Source organism: Kryptolebias marmoratus, linkage group LG14 (assembly GCF_001649575.2).
Source record: "Kryptolebias marmoratus isolate JLee-2015 linkage group LG14, ASM164957v2, whole genome shotgun sequence".
NCBI classification, from domain to species: Eukaryota; Metazoa; Chordata; class Actinopteri; order Cyprinodontiformes; family Rivulidae; genus Kryptolebias; species Kryptolebias marmoratus.
In genome coordinates, this window is record NC_051443.1 from 11751460 (window position 1) to 11772616 (window position 21157).

At 40.6% G+C, this 21157-nt stretch overlaps 4 protein-coding genes and 3 non-coding genes across 7 annotated transcripts; 6 read left to right on the forward strand and 1 right to left on the reverse strand.

The window, feature by feature from the left end:
* Positions 1-3012: 3012 nt before the first annotated feature.
* rpl7a (ribosomal protein L7a) lies at positions 3013-5807 on the forward strand. The gene is made up of 8 exons (XM_017407829.3): positions 3013-3043; positions 3808-3928; positions 4125-4274; positions 4498-4638; positions 4852-4931; positions 5157-5287; positions 5520-5589; positions 5670-5807. The coding sequence occupies exons 1-8, from the start codon at positions 3041-3043 to the stop codon at positions 5772-5774; spliced, it is 801 nt and encodes a 266-aa protein (XP_017263318.3). The 5' UTR covers positions 3013-3040; the 3' UTR covers positions 5775-5807.
* On the forward strand, positions 3968-4040 carry LOC112450258. Its single transcript, XR_003038811.1, has one exon. It is a non-coding gene; the product is annotated as a small nucleolar RNA SNORD24 (small nucleolar RNA).
* Positions 4695-4772, forward strand: LOC112450257. The gene has a single exon (XR_003038810.1). It is a non-coding gene; the product is annotated as a small nucleolar RNA SNORD36 (small nucleolar RNA).
* Positions 4986-5062, forward strand: LOC112450254. The gene has a single exon (XR_003038807.1). It is a non-coding gene; the product is annotated as a small nucleolar RNA SNORD36 (small nucleolar RNA).
* Positions 5808-6282: 475 nt separating the features above from the next.
* Positions 6283-9603, reverse strand: LOC108231030 (surfeit locus protein 1). Its single transcript, XM_017407827.3, has 9 exons — positions 9405-9603; positions 9252-9312; positions 8532-8662; positions 8357-8439; positions 7615-7806; positions 7457-7529; positions 7079-7241; positions 6903-6984; positions 6283-6825 (listed from the first exon to the last, which is right to left on the reverse strand). The coding sequence occupies exons 1-9, from the start codon at positions 9465-9467 to the stop codon at positions 6759-6761; spliced, it is 915 nt and encodes a 304-aa protein (XP_017263316.1). The 5' UTR covers positions 9468-9603; the 3' UTR covers positions 6283-6758.
* Positions 9604-9682: 79 nt separating this feature from the next.
* surf6 (surfeit 6) lies at positions 9683-13063 on the forward strand. The gene is made up of 4 exons (XM_017407826.3): positions 9683-9824; positions 11381-11554; positions 11657-11739; positions 12068-13063. The coding sequence occupies exons 1-4, from the start codon at positions 9734-9736 to the stop codon at positions 12749-12751; spliced, it is 1032 nt and encodes a 343-aa protein (XP_017263315.1). The 5' UTR covers positions 9683-9733; the 3' UTR covers positions 12752-13063.
* Positions 13064-14005: 942 nt separating this feature from the next.
* kyat1 (kynurenine aminotransferase 1) lies at positions 14006-20379 on the forward strand. The gene is made up of 13 exons (XM_017407825.3): positions 14006-14274; positions 14355-14410; positions 16746-16893; positions 17011-17160; positions 17238-17324; positions 17408-17530; positions 17628-17748; positions 17847-17923; positions 18021-18110; positions 19501-19687; positions 19781-19857; positions 19943-20029; positions 20106-20379. The coding sequence occupies exons 1-13, from the start codon at positions 14200-14202 to the stop codon at positions 20163-20165; spliced, it is 1338 nt and encodes a 445-aa protein (XP_017263314.1). The 5' UTR covers positions 14006-14199; the 3' UTR covers positions 20166-20379.
* Positions 20380-21157: the final 778 nt, after the last annotated feature.

Sequence of the window (21157 nt, forward strand, 5' to 3'; positions counted from 1 at the left end):
TGAAACTTATTGTCATCATTAGTCGTTATTAGTGTCATTAGGATGTAAATAGTTGAGCGACATACTTATAAATAGCCTTGGAAGAAATCTTTTTACTAATATAATGTTTGGTTATATGTTCCAAGTCTGACAAAGTTTATGTTGTTTTAATACTGAATGCTCTTAATTAGTTCCGCTGCACAAGCGTTTGTATATTCCTGTTGCTCAGATGTTGGATTCTTCCATCTCTGCCCGTGCGCATGTTATTTACCTGTGTTTACTTTTATTGTGGTCATTTATAAAGCTGTTGCTTGGTTAAACTAATTATCATTATTCATAATAATATACTGGAACAAAAAGTCATAGCTGAAAAAGCGTTTCATTATTCAGTTTTTATTTATGTTAGACGATGATCCGATGCATGTAAAATTAATAAGGTGACGAAACACTCTGGTGGCCCTCCCACCTAGAAAATGAATCCGGCGCCACTGTCCCTCACCCATTCAAATCATTGAATTCAGGTGTTCTAATCACTTCCATGGCCACGGGTGTATAAAATCAAGCACCTAGGCATGCAGACTGCTTCTACAAACATTAGTGAAAGAATGGGTCGCTCTCAGGAGTTCCTGTGTGGTACTGTGATAGGACGTCACTTGTGCAGTAAGTCCAGTTGAGAAATTTCCTTGTAACTAAACATTCCACAGTCAACTGTTAGTGGTTTTATAACAAAGTGGAAGCGATTGGGAATGACAGCAACTCTGACATGAAGTTGTAGGTCATGTAAAATCACAGAGCGGGCTCAGAGGAGGCTGAGGCTCATAGAGCACAGAGGTCACAAACATTCTGCAGAGACAACAGCTACAGACCTCCAAACTCCCTGTGGCCTTCAGATTAGCTCAAGAATAGTGCACAGAGGGCTTCATGGAATGGGTTTCTTTGGCTGAGCAGCTGCATCCAAGCCTTACGTCACCAATTCAAAGCTTCAGATGCAGTGGTGTAAAGCACGCCGTCATTGTACTCTAGAACAAGGAAGACATGTTCTCTGAAGGGATGAATCATGCTTCTCTGTCTGGCAATCTGATGGATGAGTCTGGGTTTGGCTGATGCCAGGAGAACAGTAATTGTCTGACTGCATTGTGCCAAGTGTAAAGTTTGGTGGAGGGAGGATTATGGTGTGGGGTTGTTTTTCAGGAGTTGGGCTTTGTCACTTAGTTTCAGTGAAAGGAACTCTTAATGCTTCAGCGTACAGAGACATTTTGGACAATTTCATGCTCCCAACTTTGTGGGAACTGTTTGGGGATGACCTCTTCCTGTTCCAAAATGACTGACACCAGTGCACAAAGCAAGGTCCATAAAGACATGGATGAGCGAGTTTGGTGTGAAAAAACTTGAGTGGCCTGCACAGAGTCCTGACCTCAAACTGACAGAACACCTTTGGGATGAATTAAAGCAGAGACTATGAGCCAGGCCTTCTGTCCAACATCAGTGTCTGACCTCACAAATGAGTTTCAAGAAGAATGGTCAACACTCCTAAACCTGTGGAAAGCCTTCCTGGAAGAGCTGAAGTGGTTATAGCTGGAGATGGTGAGCCAACATCATATTAAAACCTATGGATTGGTAATTGGGTGTCACTTAAGTTCATATGTGTGTGAAGAGAGGCAAGTGAATATAGATAGTGTATGTTTATATCAGTAATATGACCAAAGTGGGTGTCCAAACTCTGCCACTTTGTCGACACTTTCTTCAAAATGCTAAAATACACACATTTTTTTACATATAAATTTTGATAACAAGGACTGTAATAAGATCTTTCTAGCCAATTTAGCATTATTTCAGGCCAAAAATCCCATCCACAGATGGATGTTCTGAAAATGAAAAGCCTGATGTTTTTGGGTTTGTGAACTATCCCTCACCATCTCTGTCTGTATTTGTTAGTCAATCACTTATTTTCTATGCCCTTTGGAAGAAAAAGAAGAAGAACAAAGAAGAAATAACCTTATTCTCCCACAGAGGGGAAATTCAGGTGTCACAGCAGCATCATTTAGGTTTTCTTCTTTAAGTTTTGACATAGCTGTGGCCGTACTGTCTGTCATTGTGTATTTATTGTGTATTTTATGGTTCTGGTTGTTCTTTGTTTTGTGATTTGGCTGTTACAGGAAACTTTGAGGGGAAATAGTGGATCGTTCACATCTGTCTGAATAAATAACTTATCAGCTCTGGTAAAATCTTACTGTCCCCCCCCCCCCAAAAAAAAAAAAAAAAAAAAAAAATTTGGTATGACCTTTCACATTTAAATCCAAAAAGATTAATAAGGTTTGTTCTTGTTTTATTTATACACCATGTATTTAAGACTTGTTGTATCAGGCAGATGGATGGATGGATGTTAAATATGTTCTAAAAACCATAACTATTTTTGTCTCTCACATATTTCTCTACTGATCTCTTAAAATGCTTAAATGGGGTACAGTGTGTATATATTAGTCCAAATTTACACTAAGAAGCAAGTTCAAACATACAGGGTCTCTAAACAGTATGGGTTAAGGCAGTGATTAAAACTGGAATATATTAGGAATTAAAATGAATTATAACACATTTTACTGTTTTACCACACCGAACAATCTCAGCAAACTATTAAAATAATTTAAATAAGCATACTTGTGTTAAACTTGTAATTACGCCCACATTAACCTAAATTAAAAAGGTAAAACAAAAGTATATGTATAAAATACTACTAAAACATTCATAATCCATTTGTTACATTTAAGCTATTATGTAATTACATCCCACGTTTAAAATAATTTATTTCTAACATAAAACAGACGTAGCGTTAATGATTCGTCTAGCAGACTGATCTTTTCCTGTTTAATTTGACGTAAGGGACGTAAAGCCGCTATCAGCGCTCTGACAGACTCTGGGTCTGTTTTAAGTTAACTAACCACCGCGCTGCACCCACTGGGAAGAGGAAAATTCTGATCCCGGATCAGCGCGCCGCAGCCGGCTCAACTCTCGCCGTATTTATATTACCCACAATCCTCTGCGCTTCCTTTCTGCCTGAACCGACATGGTGGGTACAGAGCTGACTCTTCGGGGAGAATATTGAAGCTGTTGTATCTGTCTGCATCTGTGTTTGTATGAGGGATTTTTTCGCCGTGGCGTGTTGTGATCAAGTCTTTTAGGTCTTCGTGTGGATTCTGTGTCGGTATTGGGTGATAATTCTGTGTAGTTTGTGGGTAAAGTTGGCTGAATGTAGCCGGTACGAGCCTGCTGGAGGCTAAAGCTAATTCATGCCCACGTTAGTCAGAATACTATCAGAAATGTTGTTTTCTTTGTTTGGTTCTGATTTTTACCCAGTTAAAGTGCTGCTTGACTCGCATTTAGTGTAATATTGGTGTATTTGTTAGCCTCATTAAGCTCGGCGAAGGGGCCTGTTAGCATCGACTTGCTAGCTTTACATTTAGTACGCTTAAAGTTTAAACACGTTTGTCGTTTTAGCTGAAAGTAATCATTTTATTGTTTTTTTCCTAGGTTTTACTATGTTATCTTTCCTTTAAATTTGTTCGCTTATAACAATTGTTCAGTAGCTTTAGCATTGATTTAGCTCATCACTTTAACATGCGTGTCAGCTCTACTCCCATTTGTTGTTGGTGGTCCTCATCCCTTTAAAATACTACAAAGCCAAGAGCAAAGATTTCCTTGCAGAGCTGCTTTACTTAGATCAATGCAGCAAATGATAGTTGAGTTGGGTTACGCTCTAAACTTGTGTTTACAGAATTAAAACCCAAGTCTTCTGGCTTCCTCTAACATTACCTTGTTTTATTTTGCTTCCAGCCTAAGGGAAAGAAGGCTAAGGGGAAGAAGGTGGCACCTGCCCCTTCTGTGGCCAAGAAACATGAGGCCAAGAAAGTGGTGAACCCCCTGTTTGAGAAGAGGCCAAAGAACTACGGCATCGGTGAGAGGCGCAGTGCTTTGTGGCGAGGGTTTGTGTCGGTGCAGATGATGTAAACGAATATTTGCTATCTTAAGCCCACTGAAGACAATCTCCCACCAAGATCGCTGATGCACGTGAAATGAAGGAAATAAAAACATTGCATATAGATAAAGACTTGGATGTGAAATGCCTGCTTTGTTTCTCCCACCCCCAACAGGCCAGGATATTCAGCCCAAGCGTGATTTGACGCGCTTCGTGAAATGGCCCCGCTACGTTCGCCTGCAGAGGCAGCGCTCCATCCTCTACAAGCGTCTGAAGGTCCCCCCGGCAATCAACCAGTTCACCCAGGCTCTGGACCGCCAGACTGGTAAGACACGTCAGAAAGTACGTTTGGGCTCGTGAGCTGTAGCCACCCCCCACCCCACCCCACCCCCAGCTGTGCAGTGATGCAAACTATTTGCTGTCAGATCCGTCGTGACGACAACTTTCCACCAAGATCGCTGATGTGCCAGCTTGAAGTGCCGTCGCTTTCTTGTTTGCATCACAATCTGAGCTTTATTTGTAAACGGCGTTGTTGTGTCCCGCCTCAGCCACACAGCTGTTCAAGCTGGCCCACAAGTACAGACCGGAGACCAAGCAGGAGAAGAAGAAGAGGCTGCTGGCTCGGGCTGAACAGAAGGCGGCTGGGAAAGGAGACACCCCCACCAAAAGGCCTCCCGTCCTCCGTGCAGGTGAGCTGGACCTGGATAAGTTTTACACAAAGCTAGTCTTATCTAACTTGGCCAGGATGCAGTGATGACCCGAATTTCTTCACCTGAAACATATTTTGATGCTTTGTTTTTTGAGCTTTTTAACCCTGAGCATCAGCCACAATATGAAAAGTTGTTCCCGACCAACGCAGCGCGTTCACAGATCGGCTGCTGATGGTTTCCCTTTGCTTACAGGTGTGAACACAGTTACCTCTCTGGTGGAGAGCAAGAAGGCGCAGCTGGTCATCATCGCCCACGATGTGGATCCGATCGAGGTGAGATTAACGTAGCGTTTCGGAGTGGCACTGAGCCCAGTGAAAAGTGGTCCCTGGCAATGATGTCTGAATTTCTTCACCTGAATCCTCCGTGTGGATTAAAACATACGAGCTTTTTAACCCTGAGCAGAGACCGCAAATGAAATCATTTCATTAAAGTTTGACGTTTCTGTTGACAGAATTTAGTTTTCTAGTTTTTGACTCTTACTTCTACTGCTTTTTCAGCTCGTTGTTTTCCTGCCTGCTCTGTGCCGCAAGATGGGCGTCCCGTACTGTATCGTGAAGGGCAAGGCTAGACTGGGCAGACTGGTGCACAGGAAGACGTGCACTTCAGTCGCTTTCACACAGATTAACCCGTAAGTGGGAACAAATGCGAAAAAACAAGGTTTTTGTTGTAATTCTTGCTTTGTGTCTCTGGTTTAAGGTGATTTACACACACTGGTTCAGAATGGTTTTTTTTTTTTTTTTACTTATTTGTTTTAATGTAGTTCAGACAGTTTTTCTTCTTTGTCACAAACTGAAGGAAGTATAAAAGTACACGTTGTGTGTGGCAGTATTGATTGTGACCGGTTCTGTTTTCTTTCCTAGTGAGGACAAAGGTGCACTTGCTAAGCTGGTGGAAGCTATCAAGACCAACTACAATGACAGATATGAAGAGGTTGGTGTTATCGTGGCATTCACCTTTTTACCAAAAAAAAAATTTAACTTTGTTTTTAACCGTCTAAACTTGCCTCACAGATCCGTCGTCATTGGGGAGGTGGCATCTTGGGTCCCAAATCCACAGCTCGCTTCACCAAGCTGGAGAAGGCAAAGGCCAAGGAACTGGCAACTAAACTTGGTTAAAATGTTTGGAATAAAAAATGTATGTCCTAATTACAGACTGTCTCTTCATTATTTAAACACGGTGCAGCTTGCAGTGTTTGTATCAAACTGTGCACGAGGCAAAGACTTACAATTAAATCAAGTTATTTTAAAAAAGATGTAACAATTATTTTTGCTTAATGGGTGTGTGGTTTTAAGCTTTATTACAGTGAATAAAAATATCTGGGCATAAATTTACTGCTTAAACCAGAGATCTGAGTGATTCTGCGTAAAACTCCTTTAAAACGAGCTGGTTTTGGTTTGTAAACTGAAGGTACTAACCAGTGGATGGTATGTAGACTGATTTTTGTCTTAACTTGAAGGAAATGTAAGTTAAATTTAAGGCTTTTTAAAGACCAGTATGATTCAGATTTAAGGACTACATGAATTACAAAAACATGAGTCTCTGTAAAATTTCTTTCAAAGTAACAAATTCAAATTTAAAATAGAAACCAGAACTGAAGTTTCAGGAGCAGAGCAGCCATATGGGTTGCTGCATGATGGGTCTTTTTTATTTGTTGGTGTTATAACATCTAAAATCAAACAAAATGAATCCCAACAGCACATTAAAAACATTAAGTTGATGAAAAACCATGAAAATTCATGATGTAACTAAATGTGATTAACCTAAAATTGAGTCTATTAGTGGGGTTCTTTAATAAGATTCAGAGGTAAACTGAAGCAGGTTTTGTCTTAGTTTCAGACACTGATTACATTAAAATTTAAATAAGTGCTCTGCAGATATGAAACAAACTCTGCTGTTTGTCAAATGAGCTTTACAGCTCAAAGTGCTAAAATTTATTATAGAAAACAAGTATTTTACTGGGAGTCAGTGTGTCGCCATGTTTTACTAATTTATGCTCTCTGACAAAAAAAAAAACTGGCCAATTTCTAAAGCCTTATAGATTTAAATTTATGCACGCGTGAGCTCGGACATACAAGACATTTCTTGTGTAACATTCTGCTTTACAGTTTAATCTTCTTGATGAACTTGGCGTACCACAAGTAGGAAGTAGCTGCACACAAGCCGTACCTACAAAAGGAAATGAATTATTCCTCATGAATCTGGAAAGATTTAAAAACGTATAATAAATAAGACACACCACATACCATGTTATAATATATTGCACATGTTCGTTCCTCAGCGTGACTCTGGTCTGTCCACCAACTGGTCCGCCGGGGATTGTGCTCGCTGAACAACACAAGTTAATCCAAATTACTCGATTTAAGCGGTTTTCTACAGCCGGTTTGTTTAGATCCTGAGGCCGGGAGCGCGGAGACCTTACCGAAGTCCGCGTCAATGAAGATGGGCGCAGCTCCCGTGGCGCGGCACATGGCCTCCAGGTCGCGGTAATGCCACTGGTTCTTTGCTTTGTTGTTGTTCGGTACGAACGGTTGACGCGTCTCCGTCAGCCTGACCACCCCCACCACTTCCACCTCATCCTCCACCTGGGATGTAAACGGTACTACGGTGAGCTGACCAAACAAGCATCTCGTCTATTCACTTAGAAGTAAAAAAGTGACATTGTTGCCATGGATACATGTACTCCTGTTAGAGTGAGGTTAAGACAGAGTCTGGTGTGGGCGGATTTAAATAAATAAATAAATGAAACAGTAAAAAGGAGTCTGAAGTGTCTTCATGTAGCTCATCTCGAAACACCAACCTGCCCCTTCATCCTGGTTTCTGCCCTTATCTTCTGCTTGGGGACGTATCCTCTGTTCACCAGGATCGTGATGCTGCAGAAAACAAGCCACCGGTTGGTTGGTTTAAGTGTTACAGCGGCCGTGCTGTCAGAGCTCCAATTCGCCCGGATGCACTCACCCGAGGTCGGAGCAGTGGAACGGGGTGATGACGTTGGCGCCGATCTCGCCACTCGAGGAAAGACTCCCCGCCTCTCTGGCTTCCTTCTCCGGGTCGACGGGCGAGCGCGGCATGACGTACAGCTCCTTCGAGTGGTCGTAGCGTCCGCGCACTTTCACCCTTCTGTACTCCAGCTGGTTCACCTCGAGAGGACTAAGGGTGCAAGGAGAAAAACAACACGTCCACGTACCTGGGCACTGGCAACTTATGGTGTCGTGACATGCAGTAAGTACAGGTTGAATATGGGCTTAAAGAACAGATGATGGGGAATAAAATATGGTTCTTCTCCTTCAATTGAAGAAAGAGTTTAGTAATTAATGTATTTGAGTTATTAGTAATCAAATAATTGACCCAAAAACAGTTTTATAGACAAGTGTTCTGCATGTCTATCACATTGAAAATGACCATATGGCACAATTTGGTATATTCTAACATTTTTTTTCTTCTTTCCTCCCATTCTGTACAATGTTACTAATCCTAAGGGGGACTAGAAGAACTGTACTTCTTTGTATTTTTAAGGGGCACATGATAGGAGGCATGACCCTGTCTTCCCATGAAAGACCTCAAACTTTTAGCCTGAAGCATAAAATGTTCACATCTTTTGAACCTGTGGCTACATCTGTATTCAGCGTCCTGCCTTGACCGGTCAGCACGAGCCGCTGTCCGTGCAAAGGGACTTTTACCGAGTCCGCCTTTTACTTACTCGAGAGGCAGAGGGACGGGCTCTGCTGTGGTCATGCGCCGCAGCTCGTTAATCAGTCCTATCTTCCACTGTCGCCTTTTCACCTTCACAGGAATAGGATTGTTTGACTGAACTCGAAAAATAAAAACAAAACAAAACTTTCAGAAACAGAGGGAAACAATCCCTCGAGCTGTACCTGCCATGTCCCGAGGCCAAAGGTGGTGGCGGGGATGAGTAGCAGGAACCATTTGAGGAAGGTGTCTTCGCCTTTCTCTGTGTTGGCTGCTGCGGAGCTGCTGCTCAGTCGCTGGGAGTTAATAAACCGGCCTGAAAATGTTCAAATTCAAGGTGAGCTCAGGACAGATGGTGACTCGAACAACAGCGAAAGAAGGTATAATATGTGAATGTTGCCTTAAATGTGCTGTTATTAGGTAAACAAAAAATGACTCAACAATATTAACTTTATAGTACAAAACTTTACATTTTTAGTTCTTTTCTAGTTTATTTGGCTGATTTATGTCGTTCTAACCACTGAACAAGCTACATTCATTAAATAACATTCACTGAGTGTTAAATCTCTTAAAATATATTGAAATGTTTAAATTATGACAACTTATCACGTTGTTTAATGGAAAAATCAGGACTTTACTTGACTCAAAAAATTGGGATAAATTTCCTGCTTTTTATTTCATCATGTGAAAGTCCTATTAAATTTCTTTCAATTTAAAGTATTCGTTTTTAACACAAACCATTATTATAACTTTTACAGAACAGTCCTATCATCTCCGAGCCACAGCTAATGTTTATAGCAGTTTCACAAAAGTTGTCTTTGTGTATGTATCTGTTGACATTTTAAAATAATGGTTTAAAAAATGAAAATGAAAGCAGGTCGTCTCAAAAATTATTTTTTTCGTACCGTTTGAACGTTTAAAGAGTCCGGCCAGGAAGAAAGTCCTCTTGGTGTTAATGACATGACACTGAAACGATGTAAAACAACACTGAACTGTAAACAAATCTCCTTAGGAAGCTAATAAAACGCATATTATCACCTCCGAAAAGAACAACCTACCTGTTTCCTGAATGTCGGAAGAAGCCTGCTGGAGTAAGTCAGCAGGAATTTCAAAGCAGCCATCCTGGATCAACACATTCATGTAAAACGGAGCTGAAATATGTCGGTGAAATAAGGCACGACGAAACAACTACATAACTGTTGTGTTTCCGCTCGCAGGGGGACTGTTTTTGATGTTACACCTTCCGGTGCGTCTAGTCTAAGCTCCTCCTCGTTTGATTTTGTTTCCCACGTGCGGACGGCGAGATGTTGTTATTTTTTAACCTTTAAAGTTTCACCTTTGCGTAGCTGTTTTAGGGGTATAAACTCCGGTATATTTCTTTGAAAACATGATGGACCTCGCTGCAAAAGACTCGTACATCCAGAAACTGGCGAGTAAAGTGTTTTCCCAGCGCGAGGAGCCGAAGAGGAGACCGTTTGGTAATAATGACCACCAATATCGGCTTATTTACACTTTATTGAATGATTTTAGGTGTTGAAATTAATATCTGCATCGTGTTATTATGACTTGGCTGTGAGTGGTTCTAAAAAGCCCATAAACTTTAAAATGTCGTCAGACTTGAAAGGTAGTACCGCAACTCACCACACTGGGCGCTACACTACATGGTTTATTTCACTCTTCTTCGTTGGTTTCAGTTTAATGTCCAAAAACATTGATAAATATTGAAAGAATCAATAATTAGGGCTGCCTGTAAAAATATTTGTTTCCTTATAGTCCGAGTTGTAACTGTTTAAGATTAAACAAAACATCCGATTTAAAGACATGGCAGACTAACGTTTTTCAAAGAATATTTTTAAACAAATCTTCTCAGAATAAGAGCATAAGCATATCCACTTGAATATCTGTGATTTGGACACAACAGTACCACAAATGCGCCAGAAAAATCTAAATATGAGCTGCATAGTGGCTCAAACAGTCACGAAAGAAATGCAAACTGATCAGTGTGAACTAAACAACCACAAACTGGTGTGAAACCATTTAAAGGAAGCACCGGTAATCAAAATGAACAGGATTATTTAAGTTTTGAGAACTTGTAGTGGAGACAGCTAGAACCAATTTTTTTGTGTGTTTGTTTGTTTTCCTTACTATAAGATAAAGAAATGCTGAAGTACTAGAGTGTATTCAAAAAAAGAAAGAGATATGAAAGCTGTTCATTGTCACATAAGTGATGCCGACTGACAAATTAAATAAGCAGAAAACTAAAGTATTTGCAAACTGATGTAAAAGTAATAGACACTCTTAAAAAAGCACAATTTATGTTTCCAATTGTTTATACATGAGGAGAGAGCTGCTTTAAGCCGTAACAAACACTCAGCTAAGGGCTCAAAATATTAATTGTTGACCAAAACAACGGTTAGTTTCATCCTTAAACAAAAAAGTCAACAATCCTGGTGTATACAGAAAAGCACACTGTCGGCTGTCACATGTCTGATGGAGAAATAAGGAAGGCAGGCGGTCAGGAAGGTGTTTTGTGTCGTTTATCAGATTTGTGCTGACTTGATTTTCCTCAGTTCTACATTATTACCTAAGTATTTAAGGGTTTGCAGTCATGTGATGACTTCAGCACCGAGGACATGATTATTATGTTAAATTGTGTGATCGTCAGTATCTTAAATGCACAGATTTTCTGGCTGACTGTGATTTCTGATTTAAGCTCTACCCTGCCATTTTCCATTTCTCTCTAATAGCTTTAAATGACAACGTACAACTCTTCTTTTTTATGACTCCTGGTTGAAATTAAACATTAAAACAGCTCCAGGTGACTGCTTTCTCATTCTCTGTGTCACTGGGATGTACATATAATATTCTTCAGGTTACTGAACAGATGGATTTGTGCATTTATAAATCTAGCCCTGGCATTAATTTTTCTCCCACGCTTCAAAACAAAGAGGTGGATATGTTGTCTGAATCTGTCCCGTTGGCTAATTATAGGGGCGTGCCTAATGGTCACGTGTTGTTTTATTTGTTCTTTTAGTTCCTTACAAGGGGAAAAGTGACACTGATCTCTCAAAGAAGAAGAAGAAGAAATTAAAAAAGAAGAGTTTGAAAGAAAAGTGCACCGATGAGAAGACTCCTAAACCCCAACAGAAGCCTCCTCCTCAGAAAAGCCCCGCTGCAGCAAACCCACCAATAGCGCCGTCCTCTAAAGGTGCCAAACATGGCTCGCTCGGATTCAAGTTAACGATCAAACATCGGGAGTCCCTTTACGTTGTTTGGTCTTATTTTTCTAATTGTGGTCTTTGTCTTAAAGGAGGGAATGTCGACACGAGCTTCTCCACAGTAGACGTGTTGCGTAAAAGGCTCCATGAAAAGATCGAGGAGTCCAGAGGGCAGGTACGGAGCTTTGAATACGAAGCAGAACATGGCGGTCAGCCTCATCTTCAGTTTGACTTCATGATAAAATGATGCAGATTTGTTAGATTTGAGCAGCTGGTGGTGAGATAAGATGGCCATATGTAGGGTACAGTTGCTGTAATTTTCTTTTTCTTTTAAATTTGTCAAAAGTCAGAGTTGAACCACCAGTGGATGGTGAATCTGAGTGGACAAGTTCAGTGTAAACTTCAATTGCCAGTTATTCTTGTTTATTTTTTTTTTTTTGCATCCTTGTTTTCTGTACTTCCAATAGAGTTCAACATGTTTCCTTTCTTTTTATCATTATTAGGGTGCCCCAAAAGATCCGTCATCAGAGGCGGTCCTGGCAAAGCGGGCCAAACGAAAGCTGGAGCGGGAGCGCAAGAAGAGGAAGAAGAAAGAGTTTCTGATGAAGAAACTGGCTGAAAAACGTGTCGAGGAAGCGCCGGCGGAGGTAAAAACGGAGGAGCCGAGCCCTGCTACGGCAGATAAAGTGATTAAGACCGCCGTCGTCTTTAACAGCATTGAGACGGTGGAAGAGGGGTATGAGACGAAAATGCAGCTAAAGGCGAAGAAGAAAACGAGCGTTAAAGGGAACATAACGCCGCTGACCGGGAGGAACTACAAGCAGCTGCTGAGCCGCGTGGAGGCTCGCAAGGCCAAGCTGGAGCAGCTGAGGGAGAAGGATGAGCAGAAGGCCTCCGAGATGGAGAAGAAGATCCAGTGGACCAACCTGCTCTACAAGGCGGAGGGCATCAAAATCAAGGACAACGAGGACATGCTGCGCGCCTCCTTGAAGAAGAAGGAGAAGCTGCGAGCGCAGAGGAAGAAGAAGTGGGAGCAGCGCAGCGAGCACGTCGTTGAGAAGATGCAGCAGAGGCAGGACAAGAGGAAAAGGAACATCCAGAAACGCAAGCAGGTCAAAATGGAGCAGAAGAAAAACAGGGCGCGGAAGAAGGGCCGAGTTCTCCCCGAGGATTTGAAAAAAGCATGAGTTTAACCTAAGAGTCTATAACTTAATGTTTGATCTTAAATAAATCTGTGTGGAGGAAGGTGAATCTGCACCGCTTCTACATGTGTGCAGAAATAATCTCATGGTAAATAAATGTGCTTGTTTTATGGTAAACACGAGTGCTGAAACCCATTTGTTTTTTATTTTGTAAAAAGAAAAAAGTTTATTTTAAAGTACTGTTATGAAGGATTAGTGGGAAATAAAAAGAAACAGAGATGGAGAAAATGCAAACAACTGTTTTATTTAAAGACACAAAGTAAAATTATTGTATTAAAGATGTTAAGCTCAATGTGATCACTTTAAACTCTTGGTTTTCTGTGTGTATGCACATATTAAAACTTTAAAGTTTGCTTAAAGAAATATTTTGGAAATTTGGAAGAGGATTCAGTGAAAAATTTGTTACCAATTAATGTTTTCTGTTGTAATTAACTCTGAATGACTTCACTTGGAAGAAAACATGTTTATTTTTGACTGAATTAACAGCTTGTCCAAGTGAGGCCAAGTTCATGCAAACACTACATAAACCTTTTACACTGCCATTAGTTTTGCATTATTTACAAATTTCTACGATCATTTATGAGTGCCAATAGCAGCGGCAGCTAACCGTAGCACTTCTTGTGCCGCCTGGCAGGAATGTTTTTATATTGCTGCTGTAATAACCCTGTAATGGAAACCTCGTAGAGGAGCAAAATTAGCATTTAGGTGTACTACAATAAGTCTGAAGGTTGGAGTTGTTTTAAGGTGGCAGCGTTTCCCTTTGGAAGCGCGATGTTTTAAACTAGCAAATATTTGCACATGAATATGCTGCAAGCTTTCCCTCTTCTGGAGCAAACGTTGCCTGGTTCTTGAAAATGCTACGTTTTAAACCTTCACACCACAGTGAATTCTGTATCACTTGTTTTTGTTTATAATGTCATATTTCTACAATTGCCTCAGGCTGCACCAAAGTTGCTACAGCTACCTGCTGCTGTGTCTATTTAGGCGTAAATAGCTGCGTAATTGGGAAACTGATGGTGCCTTAAAGGTCGACGAAGCCCTGCTTGGTTAATCATTCCGAATTCTCCCACAGATCACGCTTCAAAATGTGCAAAACATTTCTTTATAAGAGTTTGAAGAGCTGTTTAAAGAATCGGCTCTTTGTTTGTTGAACTGAGTCAAATGATTCCACTCCTGGAACTGAGCCGGAATTCCCATCAGATGTCGCTGCTTGTTAAACGTGGCTCCGCCCACCCCGGAAGTAAAAAAAAAAAGGAAAACAAGTAGTGAGAACTTTACCCGTCTGAGCACGGTCTTACCTGTGTGTAGCGGAACTAAATGAGCTCAGGGGAGAATAAAGTCGAAAGGAGCGCACTTCTCTGTCAGGCTTCAGGTTCGGCGACGCGTTTGTTTTTTTTTTCTCCTCTCTCGTTTGAGATAATGCGCATCTATTCATGGTAATAATCCGGAGCCTGGTGGGTAATTTCTCTTTAATTCGTCCCAGTTTATTAGGAAGAAATCACTGCACGGTGAGTACCGCTGCGCAGGAGCGAGGAGACGTTTTAACACCGACACGGTGCACCTGAAAACAAACATGTCTGTGTTTCAGGTCATGTCCAGGCGGCTCCACGCGAACAGAACTGTCGGTGTCGATAAAAATGTCTGGTAAGTGAAGACTGATTTTAGGAGAACTGAGTCAACCAGAGTTGTATCCTTTCATTCAGCTGTATAAACCAAACACAGAAACTAATACACTGGAATAATAATAGACAATATAAAAAAAGAAAAACCTGACAAGCATGAAGGTGTCACTAATTTGTAATAAAAGCCCAGGACTTAACCTCCCTAATGACCTTCATTAAATGTTAACCAAAGAGGCTGGGAGAGGTGATATTTTTAACTGAAGCTCTGTTTAGGAGTTAAAGAACCACCTGATTGGTGGAAAACCAGGGGTGGAACAGAGAAAGAGAGCAAAGTCCTTAAAACACACAAACTACATACATAATGAGCTGTAACATGTTTACAGTGTGTGAATGGAAACACGTGAAAAAGATCATTAAACTGTATAAATGACTGGTTTGATGTAATCAGACCGATCAAATAAACCTGAAATTCATGTTTCTGTCCTTCTCTGGATTTAGTCTGTTTATGCAGCTCAGTCGAGTTGAGCTGAGGCTGTTAATTCGGTCTATTTTGAAATAAAAAATAAAAAAAAGAAATAAAAAAAAAAGGTTGATGGTATAAAACTCGTTGAGTCATTACACATTATATGATGCACGCTTCACTCAACAAAGCTGGTTTAATCCAAGCAGGCGGCAAACACGTCAACATCTCCCAAATCAACCCAACATCCCGTGTTCTGCACCAGGAAACACAAAAAAAAAAACACTCAGCGATTTCACGTTAAATTTCCCCTTTCTGTTCTGTAGGAGCTATTACTTTGTTTTTGTTCACTCTTTAATTTTAGTTTATTAATTTGTTTATTTTCTGGTGAATTTCAAATTAATTTTTTGCTTAATCTTAGTTGTTAAGAATAAATTTGTAGTTTTTTAATTTGTTTAGTTTATACATTTATTTTGTTTGGGATATTGGTATTTCACAGAAATATGTGGGCCTTAGGCAGTAAGGTGGGCACGTTGGGGGTGGTATGGATTTTTTATCAGTCAGACACAGTCAATCAGTGAGTCATGAGCAGGTGAATCAATCAGTCAAGAAAAGGCAGAAAGGAGAGCAGGGGAGAGAGAAGATCCAGGGAATGTGTATCGCTTTGTTTGCCTGCAAAACTTGGAATAAATACAGCATGGAACTGCAATTTTTGTTGTTTTTTTGGACCTTTTTGTACTGCGTAAACCACAAACCGGCGTGCACCAAGTGATTATTTGAGTGGCTCAGGAGGTAGGGGTTCGTCCTGTAACTGGAGGGTTGCCGGTTCGAGCCACCGCTCCGTACGTTTCTGCCGTTGTGTTCTTGGGTAAGACACTTCACCTGCCTTGCCTACTGGTGGTGGTCAGAGGTCAGAGGGCTCGGTGGTGTCGGTGTGATGGCAGCTGTGGCTACTATGTAGCTTACCGCCATCAGTGAGTGAATGTGTGAATGACTGACTGTAGTGTGAAGCGCTTTGGAGTCCTTGGACTAGATAAAGTGCTATACAAGTACAGACCATTTATATTCAACTACAGTTTGATCACCTAAGTTTTGGTATTCATGGACAAATAGTCACTACACGTTCTTTATTCTAGGTTAGATGTGTGTAATGTTCTGCTGCACACACTAGGCTGGAGGTTGGGAGCGTATTTAAAAATCAGCCTGCAGTCACCCACCTCTGTTGTCTCCTGTTTCTTTTTTTATTGTTTTTTTTTAAATAAATTACCCTATAAGTGCTGCTTTCGTCACATGTTTCATAACTGGTTGATAATTAAAGAGCAGTCCTTAGCTGCTCATCCTTAGCAGCACTTTTGAGTTGTTTTTTTTTTTTTTGTAGGTACACCTGGAAAAAAGGTTTCCACATTATAAGACGTTGTAGTTTAAAAAAATAATAATAATAATTTAATGTGGCGAACTGGTTACATTTAGATGCCGAAAGCAGAATTTCTTTCTGCGTGTTTGTGATTAAAAACGCTCCGCTCTTTGCAGCATCGATTCAGCTGCGATCGTGTTAATATTCTCTTGTTATGCTTCAGAACTAGAAAACATGACAATCCTAGAGTTTAAGGGGATAGGATTTGAACATTCTGAAGCGGAGTTTTGCAGGAAGGATTTGAACAACTAATGAATATCTCACCTGTTGTGGAAAGCTCTTTGAATGCCGTCAGCTTGAAGAAATGGAGTGTAATTCCAATCTGAGGTCGTTCAGAGAGCTATCTACAGCAGGTGAGATACTAACTGTTCGTATCCTTTCTACAGAAACCCACTTCAAAATATCCAGTTGTGTAGACAGTATGCATTTAAATGTAATAACGTGAAAAAATGCTTTGTCTGAACTGTCTTTTTGTGCCAACAGGGTTGAATTCACGCAGCTAGCTGCCGACTACAAAGCAGTGAACCTGGGTCAGGGATTTCCCGACTTCTCCCCCCCACAGTTTGTTCAGGACGCTTTCTGTAAAGCTGTGAGCGGAGGACCTTCAATGCACCAGTACACCAGAGCTTTTGTAGGTGGAACCCCCCATGTCCTTTGTTTTAATAACAACGAGTGTGTGTAAAAAAAAAAAAAAAAAAAAAGAGTCACCTTCTGTTCCGCTCCTGTTTCGTCTTTTCTTGTCCACCAGGGTCACCCTCGTCTCGTGAAGAGTCTCGCCAAATTCTTCAGCAGGGTGGTGGGACATGAGATCGATGCGTTCGAAGACATCCTGGTGACAGTTGGAGCCTATCAGGCGCTCTTCTGTGCCTTTCAGGCTCTGATCGACGACGGAGATGAGGTAAGTACCTAAGAGTGACGGAACAATGTTCTGCTGTTCGCCGAAACTGAGTCCTGACGTTAAAAATGATCTTCCAGGTCATAATCGTCGAGCCGTTCTTTGACTGCTACCAGCCGATGGTGCTGATGGCTGGAGGGAACGCGGTGTATGTGCCTCTGAGACCAGTAAGCGCTCCATCATTGTTTCTTTCCCCCCAGTCTTGCGTTTGGTTATGTACGAAACACTTCTGCTGTTTTGTTAATGACAGAAAGAGGGCAGCGCCGTCCTGTCGAGCGGAGACTGGGTTCTTTCTGCCGAGGAGCTGTCCAGTAAAATCACTCCCCGCACAAAAGCCATCGTTATCAACACTCCCAACAACCCCTTGGGCAAAGTAAGGCCGGCCTCGGACTTCGTCGTTAATCTGCCGCCCCGCGCATCGTTGCTTGACTGAGTGAGTTTCAGGACGCAAACATGTGGGTTTACCGCAGGTTTACCAGATGGAGGAGCTCCAAATGATCGCCGACCTGTGTCTCAAACACGACCTGCTGTGCTTCAGCGACGAGGTGTACGAGTGGCTCACCTACGATGGAGCCAAGCACGTGAAGATCGGTGAGTGTCAGCTCAGCGGGGTGTAAGCCGTAAACCTGCGGGGGCAAGGGGCGGGGCCTGGGCTGACTTCACTAATAGATGGCGTGTGTTCTTGGCAGCCAGCCTTCCTGGGATGTGGGAACGGACCATAACAGTCGGCAGCGCCGGGAAAACCTTCAGTGCTACTGGCTGGAAGGTAAAACTGACTGGAACATGTTGCCTTTCTTGTGTGTGAGGTGTGTTTGTTTTTTGTTTTTTTAAAAAAAAACTGATTTATTTGTCATTGTTTTCAGGTTGGCTGGGCCATCAGTTCTGGACATATCATCAAACACATGAAAATCGTCCATCAGAACTCGGTTTATCACTGTGCAACAGCGGCTCAGGTAGTTCTGATTTAACCCTTTACCTTTGTAGAATTTGCACCAATAGATCCCCTGGATGTTACACACCGGAACCAGAATACATTCGGTTCCGTGTTCTGAACTGTTGTTGTGGTGCTGTGAAGTTAGGATTATAAAGATAAACATCTTTTCTAATAATGAGCAAATCAAAGTGAAGTACACACCAACCAGAAGATCAGATATTTTATTAAAGAAATCTGGTTTATCTGTGAAAAATACGAGAAAATCATAATATTTAAAGGGATTGGTAAGCTCTTTTGATTATTCTCTCATCTCTGTTCCTCCAAACCTAAGTCCTTTAAAGAGCTGTCTACAACAGGTAAGATATTAATTGTTGAGTGGAAATTAGAACATGAGAGAGAGGCGAGGTAGGGAAGTTTTTAAGTTTTTATTTTTAATTTTTTAATTAACTAAGAAAAGTGAAAATAAGATTCCTTTTTTACCCTAAAACCTGCATTATCATGAAACATCTCCTTTTTCCACAGGACTGTAAACATAGAGTGAATTATTGTAAAGCAGGACTATGTTTCCTCCATCATAATCTGTGAAAAAAACTACTGAAATCTAAAACCATACATGTTCTTTAAACTGATCCAAGGTTTTCATTTTATTTAAAAATCCTAAGGTCTGTTTATTTATTTACTGATGCCTGCAGTTAAAATAAGGTTACAGTAGTGTATTAGTTAGTTTTCAGTAAAGTCTGTGTGGCAAATATGTATATTTAAAAGCTAAACAGTCCATTTTTTAATGCTTAAAATGCATTGTGTTGAAAAATAAGATTTGTTTCACTTTATTACATTTTGAAAAATGAGTTTGACTGTTTTTGGTTTTGCATATTATTGAAGTTACTATAAAATGTTCATTTGTCTGTTTCAAGCATTCTTTCTCGCACAGTCATCATTTGTAGATTTATCTGTAACTACACCTTTAATTACACATCACCACATAAGACAGAATAAATATAATTTGCGAGGTTTGTTTATATTTGAATGTGCAAAAGAGAAAAGTCAGGTAAAGTCAAGGTGTGTTTCAGTTATTAGTGTGAAACTATGGAATGACCTGAATGATGATTTTAAGTTATGTGTTTTTTTGGTGAGTTTTAAAAGTGCTTTATAATGTAAATTGATAAAATCTTACGCTGTTAGTTAGATATATATATAGGTATTGTTAAGATATTTTGATAGGTTGTTAGGCACTTAAGTAGGGTAAGCAAGAATAAGCTTTGGCTTCAGCCTATTCCTTTTTTTGGTAAATTTTTGGGTTTCTTTATTTCTTTATTGTCTTTTTATTTCTTGTGTTTAATGTTGATAATTTACCAAAATAAAGTGAATTGATTGATTGACACCCCCCCCCCCATCCTTCTGCTCGTCAGGAGGCCGTAGCGTCCGGCTTCGAGAGGGAGTACGAGCTGTTCGGGACTCCGGAGAGCTACTTCCAGCAGCTGCCTGCCGTGCTGCACCACAAGAGGCAGAAGCTGGCCTCCTGCCTGCAGAGAGTTGGCCTGCAGCCCGTCATGCCTGAGGGAGGATACTTTATGATCACAGACATCTCCTCCGTCAGTATGTGGCAACAGGAGCTGAACTGGATGATTTCAAAGTCCGTTGTCATCCAGTCCAGATTGATTTATGCTGTTTTCTTTTCATTTCTAACAGAAGTGGACCTCAATGATGAGAGCACCAAGGATGAATCGTACGACTTTAGATTTGTCAAATGGCTAATTACAGAAAAGGTGAAGATTTAATCAGTTTGTCGTAAGAGAAAGTCCCTTTTTTTTTTTCTTTTCTTCCGACGTTGTTTTATTTTTCTTCCTCCAGGGTTTAGCGACCATCCCAGTCTCGGCCTTCTTCAGTCCAGAACACAGCAAGGAGTTCGACAAGTACATCCGCTTCTGTTTCGTTAAGGTAAGAAGAGAAAGACGCTTGTTTCACGTTGTCAGTCGCTCTCAATCAGAGTGCCGTCTGTTTTCTCCCCCACCAGGAGGACTCCACCCTGGATGCAGCGGAGGACATTTTGAAAAAGTGGAGTCAAAAAAAGTAAAAAAATGAATAAATAAAAGGCGAGCCCGGCTACACAGGCTAACTTCTCCATCCTCCTCAGGAAAAATAAATGTAAATGTTCAGTGTTTTTCTGTCTTTGTCCCCAGAATTAAAGTATTAAATTATACGCTTTTTTTAAAATATCTTGACAGCAGGAATATTTGTCTGGCCTCAAAATATGCAAAAAGTTGAATAAAGCTTTTAGGAAATCTTTCTTCTGTTTTTTGTTTTTTGTTTTTTGTTCTCTGCCTCATGTCAGGTTATTACACTCCCTCAGAAAAAGAAAATACGAAGAATGTCAGAATTTAGAGAAAATAAGATGAACTGGTTAACAGAAACTCTCTATTTGTTAATATCTCTCTGAGCTGCGGTACTATATAACTTGCTTTAAGTCAAGTATTCAAGCCTTGTTTCAGCGAAAATTGTTAAACGTTTCTTGTGTTTAGTGAAATTTGAAAAATAAAATAAAGTTTTAACATTCTGTTTATTGATAAATGATTACTGGAGAAATGAAAATGTTACCATTATATGTAAGTCTGAGCACAAGTCCAGTAGGGTGACCGCCAGGTAAAATTCAGTCTGTTCCCGGAGCGTGAACTTAGTGTTTAAACCAATGGTTAAAAAGTAAAAAGCTGTTTTTTTTTGTCAAACATACGTTCTCCTTATAAATCTGACATATCCTGAATTAAACTGTCAGCGTTCCTGTCCTGAAAGAAAGCCAGAATAATCCTTAAAAAATAAAAGTGTAACTTGTTGTGATTTGTTTTAAAAACTCTTTACTGTCAGTGAGAGCCTGAAGTATTCATAGCATAACATTCACTGAATGGTATGTTGAGGCTTTCTAATAGATTAACTAAAGCCACCTTTAGGTCTTGCTGATTTTATTTTTTAAATAATCTCCATTAAAATACAGCTGAGATGGTTGAAAATCAAGTTTATTACTTAGTCAGTTCAAGGTTTCTCCTCTCTAATACCTTTTCTATATGTGAAGAA

Coding starts and splice junctions, on each gene's coding strand:
- rpl7a (XM_017407829.3), top strand. Junction 4,275..4,497: donor GGCTCTGGACCGCCAGACTG/GTAAGACACGTC, acceptor GTCCCGCCTCAG/CCACACAGCTGTTCAAGCTG. Junction 5,590..5,669: donor ACAATGACAGATATGAAGAG/GTTGGTGTTATC, acceptor CTTGCCTCACAG/ATCCGTCGTCATTGGGGAGG.
- LOC108231030 (XM_017407827.3), bottom strand. CDS start 9,467: ATGGCTGCTTTGAAATTCCTGCTGACTTACTCCAGCAGGCTTCTTCCG. Junction 8,440..8,531: donor TTGGCCTCGGGACATGGCAG/GTACAGCTCGAG, acceptor ATTCCTGTGAAG/GTGAAAAGGCGACAGTGGAA. Junction 6,826..6,902: donor GTGCAATATATTATAACATG/GTATGTGGTGTG, acceptor TTCCTTTTGTAG/GTACGGCTTGTGTGCAGCTA.
- surf6 (XM_017407826.3), top strand. CDS start 9,734: ATGATGGACCTCGCTGCAAAAGACTCGTACATCCAGAAACTGGCGAGT. Junction 9,825..11,380: donor GCCGAAGAGGAGACCGTTTG/GTAATAATGACC, acceptor TTGTTCTTTTAG/TTCCTTACAAGGGGAAAAGT. Junction 11,740..12,067: donor TCGAGGAGTCCAGAGGGCAG/GTACGGAGCTTT, acceptor TATCATTATTAG/GGTGCCCCAAAAGATCCGTC.
- kyat1 (XM_017407825.3), top strand. CDS start 14,200: ATGGTAATAATCCGGAGCCTGGTGGGTAATTTCTCTTTAATTCGTCCC. Junction 14,275..14,354: donor TAGGAAGAAATCACTGCACG/GTGAGTACCGCT, acceptor TCTGTGTTTCAG/GTCATGTCCAGGCGGCTCCA. Junction 19,858..19,942: donor AATGGCTAATTACAGAAAAG/GTGAAGATTTAA, acceptor TTCTTCCTCCAG/GGTTTAGCGACCATCCCAGT.